Source organism: Chaetodon trifascialis, chromosome 10, assembly GCF_039877785.1.
Source record: "Chaetodon trifascialis isolate fChaTrf1 chromosome 10, fChaTrf1.hap1, whole genome shotgun sequence".
NCBI lineage: Eukaryota > Metazoa > Chordata > Actinopteri > Chaetodontiformes > Chaetodontidae > Chaetodon > Chaetodon trifascialis.
The window spans coordinates 1,827,583-1,845,964 of NC_092065.1; the positions used below are offsets into that span (position 1 = coordinate 1,827,583).

At 41.7% G+C, this 18,382-nt stretch overlaps 2 protein-coding genes across 2 annotated transcripts; one reads left to right on the top strand and one right to left on the bottom strand.

Annotated features, from left to right (window-relative positions):
- Window positions 1–976: 976 nt before the first annotated feature.
- Window positions 977–11,608, top strand: LOC139337308 (carboxypeptidase A1-like). Its single transcript, XM_070971851.1, has 10 exons — window positions 977–1,003; window positions 1,234–1,490; window positions 4,542–4,623; window positions 4,744–4,878; window positions 5,053–5,157; window positions 8,594–8,695; window positions 8,832–8,933; window positions 9,041–9,151; window positions 9,970–10,060; window positions 11,601–11,608. Exons 2-10 carry the CDS (start codon window positions 1,423–1,425, stop codon window positions 11,606–11,608), a joined length of 804 nt encoding a protein of 267 aa, XP_070827952.1. The 5' UTR covers window positions 977–1,003; window positions 1,234–1,422.
- cep41 (centrosomal protein 41) lies at window positions 10,054–17,934 on the bottom strand. The gene is made up of 11 exons (XM_070972222.1): window positions 17,852–17,934; window positions 17,486–17,549; window positions 17,311–17,358; window positions 16,050–16,111; window positions 15,656–15,722; window positions 15,401–15,545; window positions 13,398–13,561; window positions 13,251–13,318; window positions 13,003–13,117; window positions 12,504–12,707; window positions 10,054–11,979 (listed from the first exon to the last, which is right to left on the bottom strand). Exons 1-11 carry the CDS (start codon window positions 17,882–17,884, stop codon window positions 11,852–11,854), a joined length of 1,098 nt encoding a protein of 365 aa, XP_070828323.1. The 5' UTR covers window positions 17,885–17,934; the 3' UTR covers window positions 10,054–11,851.
- Window positions 17,935–18,382: the final 448 nt, after the last annotated feature.

The following is an 18,382-nucleotide window of genomic DNA, read 5'->3' on the forward strand; positions in this document are numbered from 1 at the left end:
TGAGTGAGTAATATCAAGTATCCTTACTTTGTTTTACTGCTTTCATTTTACTACTTAGAGTCATTCAAAAATGCTGATGTTGTTATCTGATGTTGATTGCTCAACCCAGAAAACAGAAAATGTTCCAGAAACATTCTCAGAACGTTCTAGGTTTCTATTTGGTAGCTTTCCCACAATATTGAGGAAGTTACCAAACTGGAAACATTCAAATAACCTGTGTGTAACATTTAACTTATCTTCCCAGAACATTTTGGGAACTTAACAATATCATTGAACATTTGTGCAAGAAAAACTTGCAGTTTTAACATCGAGAGAACACTAAGTGGAAAATATTCAAATGACTGTCCGGGAACGTTCAACTAACCTTCCGAGAACTCTCTGGAAAGATATCAATAACATTGGTTTTACATCTGAAAAACTTGCTAGTTTAAACATCTAGAGAACGTTTAGGGGAAACTTTCACGTAACCTTCCTGGAACATTCAACTAACCTCACCAGAACTTTCAGACAACCTAACAGTAATGTTGATTTTACGTCAGAAAAACTTGCCGTTTTAACATCTAGCGAACATTGAGTAGGAATGTTCGATAAATGTTTCCACAGCAAAAAAACAATGTTCCCAGAACGTTTTAGGAACTAAATTTTGCTTGCTGGCAATTTTCAAAGATCAGAAGCAGAAGGCAAAAGCTGATGGAGAGTTGAAGTTGATCTTGAGTGCTCCTTTGATTTGAGTTTTCTGTTTTTAGTTCTGGTGTCACATTTTCTTGGTGGATATCTTATTTCAGATATGAAATCGAGAGCACCGGATGGGAATTTCTGCACTCTGACATCTCAAATTGTCTCATGTCTGGAAGTGTTTCTCTCTAACATGCAGCAGTCACAGTACATGTATCCCAGCAGCTGGTGTAAATATCACTCCTTTAAGCTTCTTGCTGACCGCAGTCTTGCCCCAACGGTAAACCAGAGGAAGCTGAAACAGAGAGCTGATGGCGGTGGTTTCCTGGTGTGCAGTGAGATTCTATGTCAAGTTGAAAACTGAATTTAGGCCAGCACTTCCATTGTGTTGTTTTCTCTTATTCATTTTTAAATTTTCCCTGGAAACTGAAGTCATTTACAAAACACGAACAACAAGAAAATATTGGCAAGGACACAGTGACAAAATAAAATGGTGACATAAAGTCAAAGAAAACCAAACCCAAACCCAGCAGACCTTAAATAACCTCTTTCCTTTAGGCTGAATACAACTTCACAAACATATACGAGTATGGTGCAACTGTTGGTCTGGTATCTCCAGGCTGGAATGGGAAGGGAACCAGCTGCTGACACACCTCCATCACCTTCACCAAGATTGTGGTTTGGACACATGACCTGGAACGCTCAACCATAAAAGCCTGTGATCGGCCCAGGTTCACACTGTTGATCATGATGAGGGGGCTACTTGCACTCACCGCGTTGTTTGTGGCTGTTCTCAGCAAGGAGACATTTGAGGGGTAAGTGGGCATACAGTATATGTGTGCATGAATGTGAAAAAATAATGAGTGGATATTCCTCTTAGTGGTATCCAACCATGCATGTAGTTTTGGTTTAATCTGGTGTTTTTGAGTGTCTCTTTTTGATATTTCAGCTTCCACCTCAACACAACAGTGATGTGAATGGTTTGCTTTGTTTTGTTTGTGGTGCTCAAAGGTTTGAAAAATCCATTCAAAACTTTCTAAAAAAAAATTCCATTCAATTAAAAAAATGTCAGTGACAGAGACAGATTGTTTTTGTAATTTGGCTGAAACAACCCTTTAAAGATGCACTTGCAGCAATCCTCTGACTGATACTGTTTCCTCATCATGTGACAGTGTTTCCCTCTCACCTGCCTGCCCACTCTCTTCTGCTGCATAGCTTTTTAAAAGTGTGTAAAAGACCCAACCAGGGCCATTATAACCTTTCAATATTTGGTGTTGTAGTGTGTACTACCTTAATTTGATGTTGCATTCGTTGATAAAATGTCGGGGCACCACCTTCCTCAGCTAAGAAGGACTGCAGAAATTAACTGCTATAACGCTGATAAATACTAACGAATGAACTAACAGTAAACCAGTCTGATAACCTGAAGTGTAAATTCTGGATACAGGGATCATAGATATTCAGTTCAAAAGGACACCGTCTAACCAGGACTTAAATCAAAATATCATTTATTAAGCAGAATTGTGGATAATGGGTAATGTACCATGAATAATAACACAGAAGATGGGAGGTGATATGACAGAACACACAAGAAACTTGTGGCAACACAAGGGTAAATAAATTGGCGATAGTGAGAGGCAGTCGAAAGGGAATAATGGGGACGCGAACGCAGAGTTAAGGGAATGAACGATTAATGGAGAGAATTTGGACGAATTGACCTACTCTTAACCTCACGGACCAACTCTTATTCAAACCCGCTTAGCGTGCCTACTTGGTTGCTGGCGTCCCGTTGTGCTCTGCTCCGAACTGGCTCGAAGACGTTCCAGATGTTCGTCCGTGGCTCGATCTGCTTGGTGTTCTAGTGGAAGGCCCAGGCACACTAAGGTGACGAGCTGATGCTGAACGGGGCGTCTCTGGAACTGGTTCGGCGGTCGGTTACAGATGATGGACTGCTCCGGATGGTTGTGAACCGGACCAAGGATCAACGGCTGGCTGCAGGGTTTGGTTCGGTTGAGTCTGTGACGGATTATTTTAGACTGATAGTACAAATTAAGAGTCTCTTCGATGGCCGGTCGAAGAAGGCTACAAAATTAGTATTACTTGCCTAAATTTACTAATGAAAACAAAACAAAACGTTGGGCTAAAGAGGAAGTTAACTTTGAAGCTTACGGCAAATTATAAGAATACGTCTTCTGAAGATAATTTACGCTACTCGGAATGGCTTGGAGTAGCTCGAAGACGAAAACTTAAGGAGCAAACGACTGTGCAAAACTTAAGACAAAGAAGTAAGGAAAAGAACTCAGCTGAGAGTAACTAGACGTGAAAAAGAAAACAAAAGAACTACAAAACAAAACTAACTAACACAAATTTAGACGGAACTAAAAACAAACAAACTAAAAATCTACTGACTGTATCGCGCACTACACGCAGTTTTTAAAGGTCGCTCCGGGGCGTGTCGAAAGGCAGGCCATCGAATCACGTGAGACTCTTTGTGACGCGCGGTGTAATCTCGCCTCATGGAGCTGAACTAATCAAAGAATCATACGAGGGGCTCATCTGCTTCTCACTATGGTCAATCACATATAATTTCAATGACCAATTTTCAATGGCATTTCAACATTGTTCACAGCATGCATTAGACACTTTCTATGGTTGGGTGACAACATTAAATGATAATCATGGTACAGTTTTATCCCAACAGGTATAATAACTCAATGAATAACTAATACAAAAATAAAGGTAAGAATAAAGAGAGGCAGATTATATTTGTCAAAAATGATTATCACGATTGCGGTTACTTATCGATAAATGTGCCAAGTCAAGCATATTCAATCTGACGGTTAGGAAACTCTGGATGGCAGTATGGTTTTGTGGTGATAATTCATACAAACTTTTATAGAACCGTTAAAATCAAAACTTGGTCATACTTCAGGTCAGAGATACGGGAAAAACATCAATATTATGCGTACCCCGAGTCCTGCAAGTTGAAAACATGAAAAGTTAAGTTTAACATAAAAGTCTGGTTATCTTGGAGTGTTGAGGAAAATCACACAAGCATACACAAGTTGCCTCAATGGATGTCCGGTTTACGACCCATCAGCATTTGCTGATGTTTGTGGATGTTCCTCTGCAGCCTGGCGTTTGTCTCTCCAGACAGTTTTATTGTCTTGATCACTCTTGGGGCTATCAGGAGAGAATTAGCATTGCCATGAGAAACATAGTGAGGAGAAGGTGAGGAGAAGGCCACCTTTGATGTTGAGGTGTCTGTGTCCCTGGCTTCCCTGAAAAGAAAACATGGAGGAGATGTCTCTTGTCCAGACATCTTTTCTCTCTTCGAAATCAGATTGCATTATAGGTAAACCAGATGGTCTACAATTCAATCAGTTGGCGGGTTTACACCTCCATTTCCCTTGAGTATCACCAGAAAAGGAGGGAAAGAAGGGGTCAGTTAAAGGCCGGTTCTGCTACAGTGTCAATGTTTACCTTTAAAGGCAGATTAGAGTACAATTGTTTTTAGACCTGCGGCAAATTTATAACAATGTACAACCCAATCAGATATTCAGAAATTTGTTTCATTTGGATACAATTCATGAAAATAAGTTATTTTACTTCGTAACTACTGCTAACTTTCTTTAGTTTTTCCACATTTGGAAAGCCTCACTTGGAATCAAGCTTCAAACCCTGAGAAGTGCTTTGCTCTGCCAATCAGACAACACCAGGAATCATCACTCTGTTCTCACTGTCCAACATCTGAACAAGCAGCACCAGCCTTGAGAAATCTTACTCCACCTCATGTGCACCAACTTTCCTCTTGGTTTGGAATCTTGGATAAAGAGATCTAAACCATTGCCTTTCTGTTCTTGCAGGCATCAGGTGCTTCGCATTGTTGCAAAGGATGACGTCCAGCTGTCTCTTATCAAGGACCTGGAGGACATGATCAGCTTGGAGGTCATTTATCATCCACTGACAATAGTTTAAATAAATTCTAAAATTAAAATGTAACAAACCTCTTTGTTAATGAATATACTGAAATGTTGTTTTCTTCAATGAATGTCTGTTTTCTTTCAGCTGGACTTCTGGAGGGGGGTGACTGATGTGGCCAGTCCTGTGGATGTCAGAGTTCCTTTCCACAGCCTGCAGTCTGTCAAAATTTACCTGGAGACTCAGGACATTGACTACTCCATCATGGTCAAAGACCTGCAGGTACGAGTCCTTCAAACAACCTGGATTCTCGAGTCATGAGCAAAGATGATTTTGCTGCACTTGTTTTTGAGTTTTTCAGATGTTTGAGCTGATTTAGGGCCAAAGCTCAATCTGACTGCATCATGGATTTTAGAAAATGTTATCGGACTCAGATATGATGGTATTGCCCTGCAGGTGTTGCTGGATAGAGAGCAGGAGGAGATGGCATCTGTTGCTCGCTTCGGTGAGGCCAGAAACACTGACAGCTTCGACTTCTCCACCTACCACACCCTCGGCGAGGTTAGTGCACACGGGTTGCATTGCACACACATATTCAACTTCAGCCTTTGTTTAAGGGATCAAAAGGAATCAAGATGTTATGCAAGGTCCATCCTGAGAGGTTCCCATGCTAGATGACGTATTTAATCTCTCCAGCATGTTTTGGGTGTACCCCAGGATTGCCTACCAGTTGGATGTGTCCAGAAAACCTAAAAAAGTCATGAGGATCTTGATCAGATGTCTGAATCACTTCAGCTGGTCTCTTTCAATGCAAAGGGACAGCAGCTCGACTCAGAGCTTTCAGTTTCCTGAGGGCCTTCCTCATCTCTAATGGAGAGCCGAAACGCCCGATGTAGAAACCTCATGTATACTGCATGTATCCATCATCCTATCTTGGTATTTTTGGCATATTGCATTTAACATACTATATATTGAGATATACTAAATCCAATTTGGGCATGCTAATTAGTATGCTGATGTGGGTATTGGAACAAAATGTCTGGGTCAAGCTCTGCTTTCCCTTCCTGAGTTGTTTAATAGTTTGCCAGAACTACCTTGAAGCCAGAGAAGTTTTTCTCCATAGCCTCCCCACATGTTCTTGCTTTGGCGCCACAGAAGCCTCAGTCTACCTGTTGACCTCGAACAAAACTGAAGTTATAGTAGTAGGCCCTAAACATCTTAGAAAGTCACTTTCTGATGACATAGCAGCTATGGATGGCATTGCGCTGGCCTCCAGCACCACTGTAAAGAATCTGGGAGTCATCTTTGACCAAGACATGTCCTTTCACTCCCATGTTAAACAAATTTCAAGGACTGCCTTTTTTCACCTACGTAATATCGCAAAAATCAGGCATATTTTGTCTCAAAATGATGCAGAAAAACTAGTCCATGCATTCTTTTTTATAACTTAAATTTTTATTGAGTTTTCACAAGTGTATAACAAAAACAATAACAATACAGCATGAAACTAACAAACGGTCTGGAAGTATTACTGTACAGTCCATTGTTCCATTTAGCTTTTGTTCAGTTGATGTCTTGGTGTCTCGTATAAATGTTCCATTTTTCCCAGTTTTTTTCAAATGTGTACTCTTTGAGTCTCAACAGGTATGTCAATTTTTTCATTACAAGGATTTCCTGGACAATTTCCAACCACTGCTCCTGGTTTGGAGCGTTCACGTTAAGCCAGTTTCTTGTGACCGCTTTCTTGCTTGCTGCAAGTAATACTTTAGTCAGGTACAGATCTTCTTTCATTACAACCTTCTCAATATTCCCAAGATACATCACTGGACAGGTGTTTGGTATTCCATATCCCAAAACATTTTTTACAACTGAGTTAACATTCTGCCAATATAACCTCATTTTTACACAATTCCAGAAGATGTGTGCATGATCTGCCTCCATGCTCCCACATAATCTCCAGCAGTCTTGTTGTATAGCAAGTTGCCTAGATTTTATCTTTGGTGTTATAAAGTAGCGAGTTATGTTCTTCCAGCAGAACTCCCTCCATATTAATGAATTTGTTGATGTACATTGTGTCTCACACATGTGATACCACTCCTCCTCTTGTATTTGGATTTTTAGTTCTGCTTCCCATTTTGCTTTTATATAAAGCGTTGATTCTTTCCTGCTCTCACCCAAAGCTCGATAAAAAGCAGAGATAGGCCGGGACCCCTTCTGTTTGTATGAGTCGATCATTACTCCAATCACCTTATTTATAGTTTCATTTGGCCTGATCTCTTTTGTAAAATAGTCTCTCAGCTGTAAGTATCTATAAAAATCTTTGTTTTCGAGACTGTACTTTGTCTTAAGATCCTGGAAACTTAAAAACTGTCCACCTTCTGATACTGTACATATTGCTGTCACACCTTTTTGTACCCATTCTTTGAATGCTGGATCATACGTCCCTGGCTTCAACTTAAGATCATACGCAAACCACCCCAGATTTCATATATCCCTCTTAAGTTTGTATTTTCTTACAACAATACTCCATTAGTCCATGCATTCGTAACTTCCAGGCTGGATTTTTGCAATTCTTTACTATCAGGCTGCCCAAATTCGTTGCTGAATATTCTCCAGTTGCTCCAGAACGCTGCAGCACGTGTTCTGACAAAAACCAGGAAGCGAGATCATATTTCTCCAATACTCGCCACTTTGCACTGGCTCCCTGTAAAGTTTAGAATAGAGTTTAAAATTCTCCTCCTTACTTACAAAGCCATAAATGGCCAGGCACCTTCTTATCTTAAAGAGCTCATAGTACCTTATTGCCCTACTCGAACACTGCGTTCCCAGAATGCAGGTCTACTTATGGTTCCTAAAGTCTCAAAAAGCAGAACAGGAGTCAGAGCATTTAGCTATCAAGCTCCTCTCCTGTGGAACCATCTTCCAGTCTTTGTCCGGGAGGCAGACACTGTCTCTACATTTAAGAGTAGGCTTAAAACTTTCCTTTTTGATAAAGCTTATAGTTAGGGCTGGCTCAGGCTGGTCCTGGACCAGCCCCTAGTTATGCTGCTGTAGGATTAGACTGTCGGGGGACATCCAAAGATAAACCGAGCTCCCCTGTCCTTCTGTCCCTCTCCATCCGCACGCTCTCATGTCCTACCACGGCGTGTTACTAACTTAGCTCCTTCCCCGGAGTCTCTGTGCTTTGTCGTCTTGCAGGTTCCCATGGACAGTGGCTGAATCTGGATTGTGGATTGCAGCTGCGTCTCCTGCCTTGGCCCTGCCTGACATCCACTGCAACTGCTACTGCTGTTATTACATCCACTGTCACTGTTACTGTGACTGCATGTCTGTCTCTCTGTCTCTGTCTCTCTCTCTCTCTCTCTCTCTCTCTGACTGCATTTCTGTCTGTCTGTCTGTCTGTCTGTCTGTCTGTCTGTCTGTCTGTCTGTCTGTCTGTCTGTCTGTCTGTCTGTCTGTCTGTCTGTCTGTCTGTCTCACTCTCCCTCTCTTGCTCTTCCTCTCTCACCCAACTGGTCGAGGCAGATGGCCGCCCACCCAGAGTCTGGTTCTGCTCGAGGTTTCTGCCTGTTAAAAGGAAGTTTTTCCTCGCCACTGTCGCCAAGTGCTTGCTCATGGGGGAATTGTTGGTTTCTTTGTAGATAAAAGAGCTTGGTCTGTACCAGCTCTATATGGAAAGTGTCCTGAGACAACTTCTGTTGTGATTTGGCGCTATACAAATAAATAAATTGAAAATTGAATTGAATTGACCTGTCTGCTGCTTCAGAAGACCTTTGGGCCAACCAGGGCCAACAAATGTCCTTCATCGTCAGCTTCAGAGCTTGGCTTTGGTGATCTGGAGCAGTAGAGCACTTGGCCTCCAACTAAATGACGTGTTGGTGTTGAAACCCAAAATGATAGCAACAGAAAACTCGCTCAGGACCACTGTGGTGTACAGAATTATTTTATTCTCAAATGATGCTCATGATTCAATGCCAGGATTTTGTCTTCGGCTCAGATCTACAGTTTCCAGGACATGCTGGTGTCTGAGAATCCCATCCTTGTCAGCAAGGTAGTGATTGGTCAGAGCTACGAGGGTCGTCCCCTGAATGTGCTCAAGGTAAATTAAACAAACTTACAAGCGCAAATAATCAGTTATTAAGAAAATAACAAGAGAACACATTATTTGAAGTATGTTTATTCATTTTTTCTGTGCATGGAATTTTATTGATCTCTGTTCCTTTCCTGTGTCTTAGTTCAGCACCGGAGGAACGAACCGTCCCGCCATCTGGATCGACACAGGAATCCATTCCAGAGAGTGGGTCACTCAGGCCAGTGGCACCTGGTTCGCCAAAAAGGTGTTCTGATAATTCTCATATTGTTTTTGGTTTTTCTGCATTGTTCCTGCAGTTTCTGACCATTAACTGGCTGCACTGAATATTGTGTTTTTTACATTTCTGAGTAGATTGTGATTGAGTATGGACTTGACCCAGCTCTCACTGCCATCCTCGACAACATGGACATCTTCTTGGAGATTGTGACCAACCCTGATGGCTTCTACTACACCCACAACACTGTGAGTCTTTCATGGACGGAATATTTTATGAAATGGTTTCAGAATTATGTCCTAACAAATTCAGGATTTCAATTGACACCATTAATTCATGGTATTTTTTAAGGTGTCTACAGGGTTTCTCAACCCTCTTGAGGTTCAAAGTTGTCATGACACTACTAGAGAGTGGTAAATCCTGGATTCTTTTGCAAAACTACTATATGCAATTTTTCTCATAAAATTGATAAGTTCATTTTATTGGTGATACTAGAATTTTCCGGCTCAGTAGACTGGTAAAGTGGACCTGATATTTCAAATTAACAAGCGGATATAGAATGATATAAAACATCTACAGTTCCTACAGTTCATGAGCTTTCCCCCCTTGAACTTTTTCACATTTTGCAATGTTACAACCTCTGCTATTTAATTAACACAACATGCACAGTGCTTTGAATGTGCTAAATACTTTATTTTGCGACAAACAGTAATTAAGACAAAAAAAGCAAACATCTGTTGGCCATTCCAAGACATTAACCTTCTTTTCCATAAACCAGTGTAGCTCAAAGTAGCACAAAGTTCAACTCTGGTCTCAACTGACCAGACCATCCCCCCATTTAGATACAAGCCTAACAATATCCATTTCAATTGGTGGTTCCAACATGAAAACATGTGGAAAAGTCCAAGGAGGGCAAATAATGAAAGGCACTGTAGCAATGTGTGTGTGTCTGCCTCAGTCAATGAAACCTTCAATGAATAAATGAAGAGTTACATCAAAAGAAAGGAGGGTTTTAATTCAAAATGTAAAAGTGACAAACTGGGACGAGTTACTCTGATGTTTCCAGGACTGCATGTGGCGTAAGACCAGGAAGCCCAACCCTGGCTCTAATTGCGTGGGAGTTGACCCCAACAGGAACCGGGAAGTTGGGTTTGGAGGTAATGTAGCACCACATGGGTGGCATGGTGGTGCAGCAGGTAGTGTGCGTGCCTCACAGCAAGAAGGTCGCGGTTCGATCCCCAGGTCGGGCAGGGCCTTTCTGTGTCAAGTTGTGTAATGTTCTTCCCGTGCATGCGTGGATTTTCTCCAGTTCTCTCCCTAACCCCCCTAACCCTAACACAGACCAAAAACATGCTCATTAGGTTAATTGGTGATATATATATATATTTTATAAACAAATATCTAAACTACATGTTTGCACATTTATTCTAACATATATGTGATCAAAAATATCTATCCAAGAAATGTCAACAATTATTTTGGAATATATGTCATAAACAAATATATAGACTAAATGTTTGAGCATTTATTCTGAAATATATGCTCTAAACAAATATCAAGACTACATATTTGCACATTTATTCTGACATATATGTAAAGAACAAATGTCTAAACATCCAACAATGATTTTGGAATATATGTCACATACAAATATCTAGACCACTTAATTTACCATATATTTTGAAATATATTTCAAAAGCAAATATCTGTTTTACATGTTTGCACATGTATTTCAGAATATAAGTTTAAAGCAAATATTGCAATTGCATATATGTACATATATCATAAGACATTTGGGCAAATATGTCACATGTATGTACATACATGGCCATATATCAGATTTCTGTATAGGTATACCCTTTATTTGACATTCATTCACATAACATCATGTGAACGGATCGTAAATGTGAGTTAAGACGGATGGTGAAAACGCATCATTAATATTTTCATTCAATCCACTTCATAGAGACTGAGTGCATCCTGGGAAAGCTGGCCAAGAAACAAGCAACAAGTCAGCACCAAAAAAAACAAAAGGCCACAGATGAGCAATACTGTTTTTTAAATGCATCTGTGAGTACTGGAGCACTGTTCGTCATCTTATTACATCTATGACAATTACAAAAATACAGCATAGCTTGTCTCCATTTCACAAAATGGATCAAGCTTCAGAACATCATTATATAAATTACATCTCATGCAATACAGATTCTCGGCAAATCCTTCACCTCATACCAACATTCAGTTACTCTGTCTCCTTCTGAAAGAGAGGAATGCACCTTATCTGTTATACTGACGGAGCTGAACACAACGCTTTTGGACATGATCATGTTAAGAAAGAAAAATATTGAACAGATTATCCACAGAGTTAAGTGATTATCTGGACAGGTCCATCAGATGGTGGAGATCAAAATGGATGAGAATAGTGTTACATGGAAAAATCCTTTAAGTACAAAAAGATCCATCAGTTCTCAGATTCACAGAGGAGGCACTGCGCAAACATTCAAACAAACACAATTTATTAAATACAGGTTCTAAAAAAGGGGAAAAATGCTACAGTCTGATATAAATCTCCAGAGGTGAAGAGTGGAGGATTACAAACGCTTGATTCTGATATGCAAACATCCAGTCTTAATTTGGTCTTAATTAGGTTTGAGAATGGCTTGGTCTTTTTTGTGTTGTGTTAATTTCTTTCCCAAGGTGTGTGAAAATTCCAAAAATGAAAAATGCAAAACTTGACACATCAGATTTAGCTCGTGTGTACAGTTACACGTATGTACAGCTGTGGTGCTTCCTGTCCAGCTGACCGTGCAGTGGTGTCATGCAGGATTATGTTGTTTCATTACGGATGTGGAGCAGACATGTGACCTGAAATAAACAGACTTGGAGGTATGTTTGTTTGTGTATTTCTGTGAGGTTGAGGATGGGGAGTGGGGTGGGGGGGCGTGGTTTTATTTCCACGGCCTGCTGCTCTGAACCCTGGCGCTGTCCCTCCCAGCTGCTGAGGAACTATGTCGACTCCAAGTGCTGGACACTTTAGACTGCGAGCTGCTGGCTGACATGCGGCTGGACAAGCGACCTGCAGTGAACACACATGCAAACAATACTGAGGGGCAGCAAAGTGATGAGACTGAAAATGGGTCTAACAGTTAGCCAATCAGGAGGGATGGGTCACTGTGACCCGTCCCAGCTTTACTTTACAGGCACCATATTTTCTGAGAATTTCCCAGGAAGGACATGATGTTCAACTTCAAATTCACAGGAAAGTTCCTTTAAGTTGGCTGACTTTTAGGGACAAATGGAGAAAGTGCTCAATCGATATACTTCCAGTCAATAAAATCCAATATACTCTTTGTGTATCCTGGAGTGTCACCGTGCACAGCAGGTCAGCTCAAGCTTACAATCCATCACAAGTTACTTTGGTTAAACTTTGGAGGTCAACAACTGCTTTGAAACTCAACTACCTAAACTGAAGTAATGGTTAAAGAACTTTGATTTTCCAAGGACTCTGTGCCAAATTGTTGCCGTTACTTCATTCGAAAATGCCTAAAACAAAGCTCTAATTTCAAACTGAAACACTGATTTCTGATGGCGTGCTCTCACTGTTGGAGCTGGGAATGAGAATCTCCTCGAGCTGCTCCTGGATCTTGGCCAGTTCATCTGATGTGAACCTCCATCTCTTCTCCGCTGCCTGCGGCGGCACAGAGTTCTTCTTGTCCTTTGATGAAGTGGGAGAGGACAGGCACAAGGCTGGGATGGAGCCTGTCGCCATCCCTTCTGGAAACTTCTGAGCGACTATTTTCAGACCTGTGAGAGGGCAGCAAAAGGATTTTTAGATTCCTTTGATGTTATAGATCAGTTAAATTCGTGTTGCTCACTTATGTCTGAAATGAAATCACCCAGTTTCACTCGATTTTCTCATCGACTAGATTAAGACTGGACATTCATTTTCCTTTTAAATCCTTTCCTCCATCAGCCAGATGCACAAATGTCAGCTCCAGCTCCGCTCACAGGTACTTACAGGATACATGACATGACATTTTCACTATAGATTAGATTACTTTTAGTGGAAGGAAACAAAGCAACTTGAGTGATACTTAACCTCCAGACAGCATGAAGAGATTCTCAAATCCTCGTTCACACATGGTGGTGGCTGCCTGGCTGGCTATTCTCTCATCCTCATCGTACACGATGATGATCTTCCCGGCTGTATTTTTCTGCACAGTTTCGTCACAGTCAAGTTCAGTAATGAGTCAGCTGTAAGTGTGTTTAAAAAGCTTTGACACTGACTTTGTTACATGAAGAAAAAACAGGACAGGTAAACGCTTTGTGCAGTTTGCTGAAGGATACATATTCCAGCACTTCCTTGGTGTAGGGGTTCATTGTTCGGGAGAGTGTGGCAATGGGGAAACTGTGCGCTGCAGGAGAGAGAGGAGTTTAAACCAGCAGCAGACATTTCCACCATTAGAAGCTCAGCTTCATGCTCCCGCCACCTACCGCTGATGATGTGGCAGTGGTCGTACTGGTCGCGGTCCCGCACGTCCAGCAGCAGGTAGGGGCAGTCGGGGTAAGGCCTGTCAGCTGGCTCGGGGCTGAACGCCGACTCGTTCATCTTCTGATTGCTCCTGCTGAGGTTCAACTCTCCCACGCCGCTAATAACACTGTGAATGATTAAAGGTTAGAGGCGCCATTACCAGTCACAGACATGCAGGGTTATGTGAATGTACGTGTTATTCATTCTTATTAATTTCCACTACTTGTTTACAGGTGTACTGCCATCAACAGATCTTTGTATCTCAAAAGGACCAAGATTTGCATCAGGGAGTACTTTGTGTCTTTTTAATTAACCTGCGTGGCTTCTGTTATTTTCAATAACAATAGATTTGATAACAGCGCATATTATGTTAAAATGCTAAAATGGGTATTGGTGCAATGACGACACACAAATGTATTACACAAAACGTTATTTTAAGGGTTTATTTTCTATTTTGAGTCTCTTTGGCGGACTCTCTTCTGGTGCAGCACTCCTCACGGTAATCAGTCAGCAACAATGCACAATTAGGTCTCCAATATAAGAAAATGACAGAGAGATAATTGTTTATGATATGAGATACCAGAGTTATCCATTTGTTAAAATCATTTTGGCTCATTTGACTGGTTTATTTAATCAATTGTGTGCACTGATGTAGAATGCTCATTGAACTCAGTCCCAGTGTGATTTACAGTATACAGACAGCTCGTAACACACACACTTTTCCATTACAACAATGGAGAAAGTCCCACTTCAACATCTCCTGATGCTATTTTACTCATGTCTGTGACAGCCAATGATGATTCAGTACTGACAGTACTGACTTTGCCGATCTGGCAAGTTTCAAACCAGCGGATGTGAGCAGACAGGAAAACGACTCGCTGCAGTAAAGGTTAGTATGGAGCAGAGCCAAACAACTTGGTAGAAGCACACCACTTTCCCCTGGTGTGTGCTTACCCCCAGCACTGCCCTATTTTCTGTCTGTCCTCCCCACAAGCTGACGGCGACCTGACAGCTCTGCCTTTACCGAGGCCCAAGGTGGCCTCCGGAGAGAGCACAGATACACTTACACTCCTGGGGTTTCTGTTCAAGCTGGAGGACGAGGGTGAGAGGAGGGGACACCAAGAACGCACTGAGGGATGTTAGTGTGTGGTACACAGGAGGGTGGAGGTCTGAAGGGACAAAAAGTGGATGTACACTGGGCTGAGTGTAGATGCAGACATGGTGGCTGTCAGGACACAGGTGTGATTGTGGTTAAGAGCTGTAATCATTGGATGCTGGCTGTTACTGAGGGTGATAGTGTGAGAAGATTAAGAACTGAGAGCACCTCCAGACAGCGACAGGAAGCTGCCTCAGCTGGGCAGGGCTAGTTTCTGAATTGCTGTTGGCTTTTGTTGGGGATTGAGTCAACGGTATAACCTTGTGTTAACTTTTAATGCTGTGGGCTGATTTTACCGGTGTGGGGGCAGATATCTCAACGATAGATACCTAAAACTTATGCAAATAAAGCTAAACTTTCTGCATGACTAGATACAAATAGAGGTAATATAATCTAAGTGAGCTGGCCCTTTAACACCCATCCAGTGGTCATAAATGTGTATATCTAACCTGCTAGACAACAGCAACTGCCTGGAGTCCCTCTTTTGTCATAAATACGTGGCCTGTATAACTGTAACAGTGACAAGTGCATTTCATAGCCTACTGCTGAAACCCCAGGGCACAGACGACCACCAGGAAGGGTTGCAGCTGCACATGCAGGGTGCTCTACAGTTTTCAGCATGGCTCAGAGAGCACTGCACTAACAGCAGGGACACATGCCGTGTTCTCTTGAGTGCAAACACACACTCAAAGTATTTGCCTTCCTAAATATTTCAGGTCGTTTGCATATAGGTTGTCCACTAAACTACGAGGAATACGGTGTGCTGTGTACAGTATGGAGGATTACATGAGGCTTTACAAGGTGCTGTACCTTAGCAGTGTCGACCTGGCAGAGTGGCAGATTTCCTTGGCGTCTCCTGCATCCTGGCGATCTGATAGAAGTGACGCTTGCGGGGAGCCGTTGGTGTGTTCGGACAGACACTCGAGGTCTGCATCAGACACCACTGACAGACCGTCTGCAAGGAATGGGAAATCAAGCGACTGTCACCCTGCAGCACTGTGAGAGACTTAAATCCATAGAACATTCAGCACTCATAATGCTGCGTAATGTGTTTTCGCCGGTTACCGTCTGTGGCGTGTGATTCGCCGTCGACACTTTCATTCAGGTCTGATACGGAGGCTACCTGAAGTATCTGGTATGAAAAACAAACAGGCTTGTTCAAGGAAGAAGAAACTGCAAAGAAATTGGAAGTAAAGGAAGGAGAAAGACAATTGTATCCTGGAGTCTGTAAATGAAAGTAATGAACTGAGCTTAATTAATTCAGAGCTGTTTGTCCAAAACTATTCACAAAAGTAGTTTATGAATTATTAAGCGGTGTAAATGGATCAGGTTTTCTTACAGCTTTCATTCAGTCACCTCCAAAATAAAGGCCACCGCAAACATAACCAGTGGCTGGATTCTCCTTTAAGTGTGACATAAATCTTGCAGGACGTTACAGGAAATAAACATGAATGCTTACCAATTGTGCAAATGTTGTCACCTTTAACCGCTTGAAGATTTCATCTTTTCGATACCTGTAATCTGAAAAAAAACATCAAACCAAAAGCAAACACTTAAATCTGAGAAAGGTTATAGGAGGAAGGAGGTCTGCTGACGCTCCTGAATATCTCATTTAGAACAGCAGCTGAGCTGAAGATACTGACAGTCAAAAAGTCCAACCGCTGGTCTAATCACTGCCTGATAAATGCAAAATAAAGTAAAAGAACTGTGATAATTACTTTGGCCACTGCATGCAGCTGTAGTACAGAGAACTCACCTGGGTCTCGCAGGTCCTCTTTCTCCTTGTCCCCCTCTAATGCTCTCAGCTCTGCCCTGTCTGTTCTCATGCTACCTTTGAGCCAAAGCTGCCACTAGTACACCCAAATCAGGCTGCTCAGACAGTTTTATCTGTGCTATTGATACTTGTATTATCCACAGTGTGACCTCGCCAGCTCACAGCTCTCAAAGACCCCTGCTGGCACCTGAGAAGCATGGCCTGATGGTCTGTGTCCAGTCACACAGGAATTATTATTGACAGCAGTACAATCCTCCTTTGGAGAGCGAAGGAATCAGTGTCACTTATCCCTGAGAAATCAGAGGATGGGTCAACAAATGACCACTGGAGACAAAGGACTTATTTAACTGGGAAATATCAGTGGTTCAAACTTCTCCTGTTTACCTCTTGTAGTACACTGGCAGACAGTGATGAGACGCCCACATATCCATGGGAAAATGAAGTGCCAAACTGGCAAACCTTCCTGTAAGTGTATGGTAAATAGTTCCCATCACCTCTGAGAAAAGACCCTAAGAGGAGTTTATTTTGCTGGATCATGTGTGAGGAAAGTGAACTGAACAAATGACTGAACCAAACAGTCTGTGGCAGAAACCCAGCAGCCCGGTGGACAGAGACACTATTCTGTACTTACTGGGTCAAACTGTGATCCAAGCTACTACATTTGTCCCTATGAAGTGTCCTTTAGGAAGACACAGAAGCTGTTCCCATCTATTTGGGAACCCATTACAAACTGAATCTCAGGGGCAGAAGTGAAAACTTGAAGACTTGGAAAATGGTAGTTTGGTAATGTTTCTTCAGAGGCCGGATTTAATAACGTAAAACATCTGAGATGTAGGAGTACATCAAGCAAAGTGAATATAGTAGCGCAGGAAGAAGTGACATGATAGTTCTGAAGAAATGCACAATTACTTTCCAGTTCTAATTCCTCTTCAATTGAGTTACTTACTTTTTTTAATCTCCTCCAGTTTTTCCATATACTTTGTAAGGCTGCAACCTGTGATATAAAAATGAAAATAACACTCATGATGAAGAGGCAAAAAAGAGCGTTAATAATTGATTTTAGGTAGAACAAATGGCACTAGTTTAATATACTGCAGTACATCTGTACACGGTCAAAGTACCTGTGTCCAGCCTCGATTTGACATGTTGATACTTGGCGTTTTTCGGGATTCTTTTTTTCATGTACTAGAAGCAAAAGACAGCCATAGATTTTGGTTAGCTGTGTAGCAAATGCTAAAGGTAAAGTTAGCCTGCAAGCACAGGAGCTTTTAGAAGAAGTTAGCAGTTAACGCTATGAGTCGTTTAGAGGTGGATTCTCGTATTTTAATGCTGACCATAGCTAAGTAGCTAGCTTGCATGGATAGCTACATTTGTTTTTGTTGACACACGCTTTATTCACATTATGTGATATTATCGACAGAGCAATATTACCAATTATCGGGGAAATATAATTAGTAATGCTGTCATTTAAGTGACATTAACGTTACCTGCACACTGCCGATGCCTCGATTGAGCGACATCTTTTCAAACAGAAATGCCAAACATCAATTTCCAAGTTTAACAATCTCGGTGCTGATTTGTCAGTGCAGTTTCACGTGCCAATCAGAGAAGTTGATACTGCGGCTACTCCAGCAGAGTAGTTTCATACGACACGGCCAGCTAGTTGCTTAGCAGCGGAGGACGCGCCACCTTATTGACGTGCTGCGTTCATCTCATATAGAAAAAAACCAAAACGTTTATGCATAGTAACGATGCAAAGTTCACGAAACAACGGTCCTGAGTCGTTGCATTGCCCTTAGAGGTAGTCAAAGGTCACACATTGTACCCTTTATCGCTATCACACAGCAAACGCTTACTTAACATTCATGTTTTGTTCTGTTCAATTTGTGTTTATTTGATGTTTATTATACGTGGCGCGGACCTCTCCAGTAAGTATGCACAGCCTTAAGTAATTATGTGTACCAGATACCGTAAAATTCTGAATTTCTCAGTACGTTATCATTCTTGTTTAACGCTTG

What these genes read in the sequence shown, in the direction of transcription:
- LOC139337308 (XM_070971851.1), top strand. Translation starts at nt 1,423, where the DNA reads ATGATGAGGGGGCTACTTGCACTCACCGCGTTGTTTGTGGCTGTTCTC. An exon ending in TCATGGTCAAAGACCTGCAG is followed by an intron (nt 4,879 to 5,052) that starts GTACGAGTCCTT and finishes ATTGCCCTGCAG; the next exon opens with GTGTTGCTGGATAGAGAGCA. An exon ending in TCTACTACACCCACAACACT is followed by an intron (nt 9,152 to 9,969) that starts GTGAGTCTTTCA and finishes TGATGTTTCCAG; the next exon opens with GACTGCATGTGGCGTAAGAC.
- cep41 (XM_070972222.1), bottom strand. Translation starts at nt 17,884, where the DNA reads ATGTCGCTCAATCGAGGCATCGGCAGTGTGCAG. An exon ending in GCCAGGTCGACACTGCTAAG is followed by an intron (nt 13,562 to 15,400) that starts GTACAGCACCTT and finishes AATCATTCACAG; the next exon opens with TGTTATTAGCGGCGTGGGAG. An exon ending in TCTCATTCCCAGCTCCAACA is followed by an intron (nt 11,980 to 12,503) that starts GTGAGAGCACGC and finishes TGTTCACTGCAG; the next exon opens with GTCGCTTGTCCAGCCGCATG.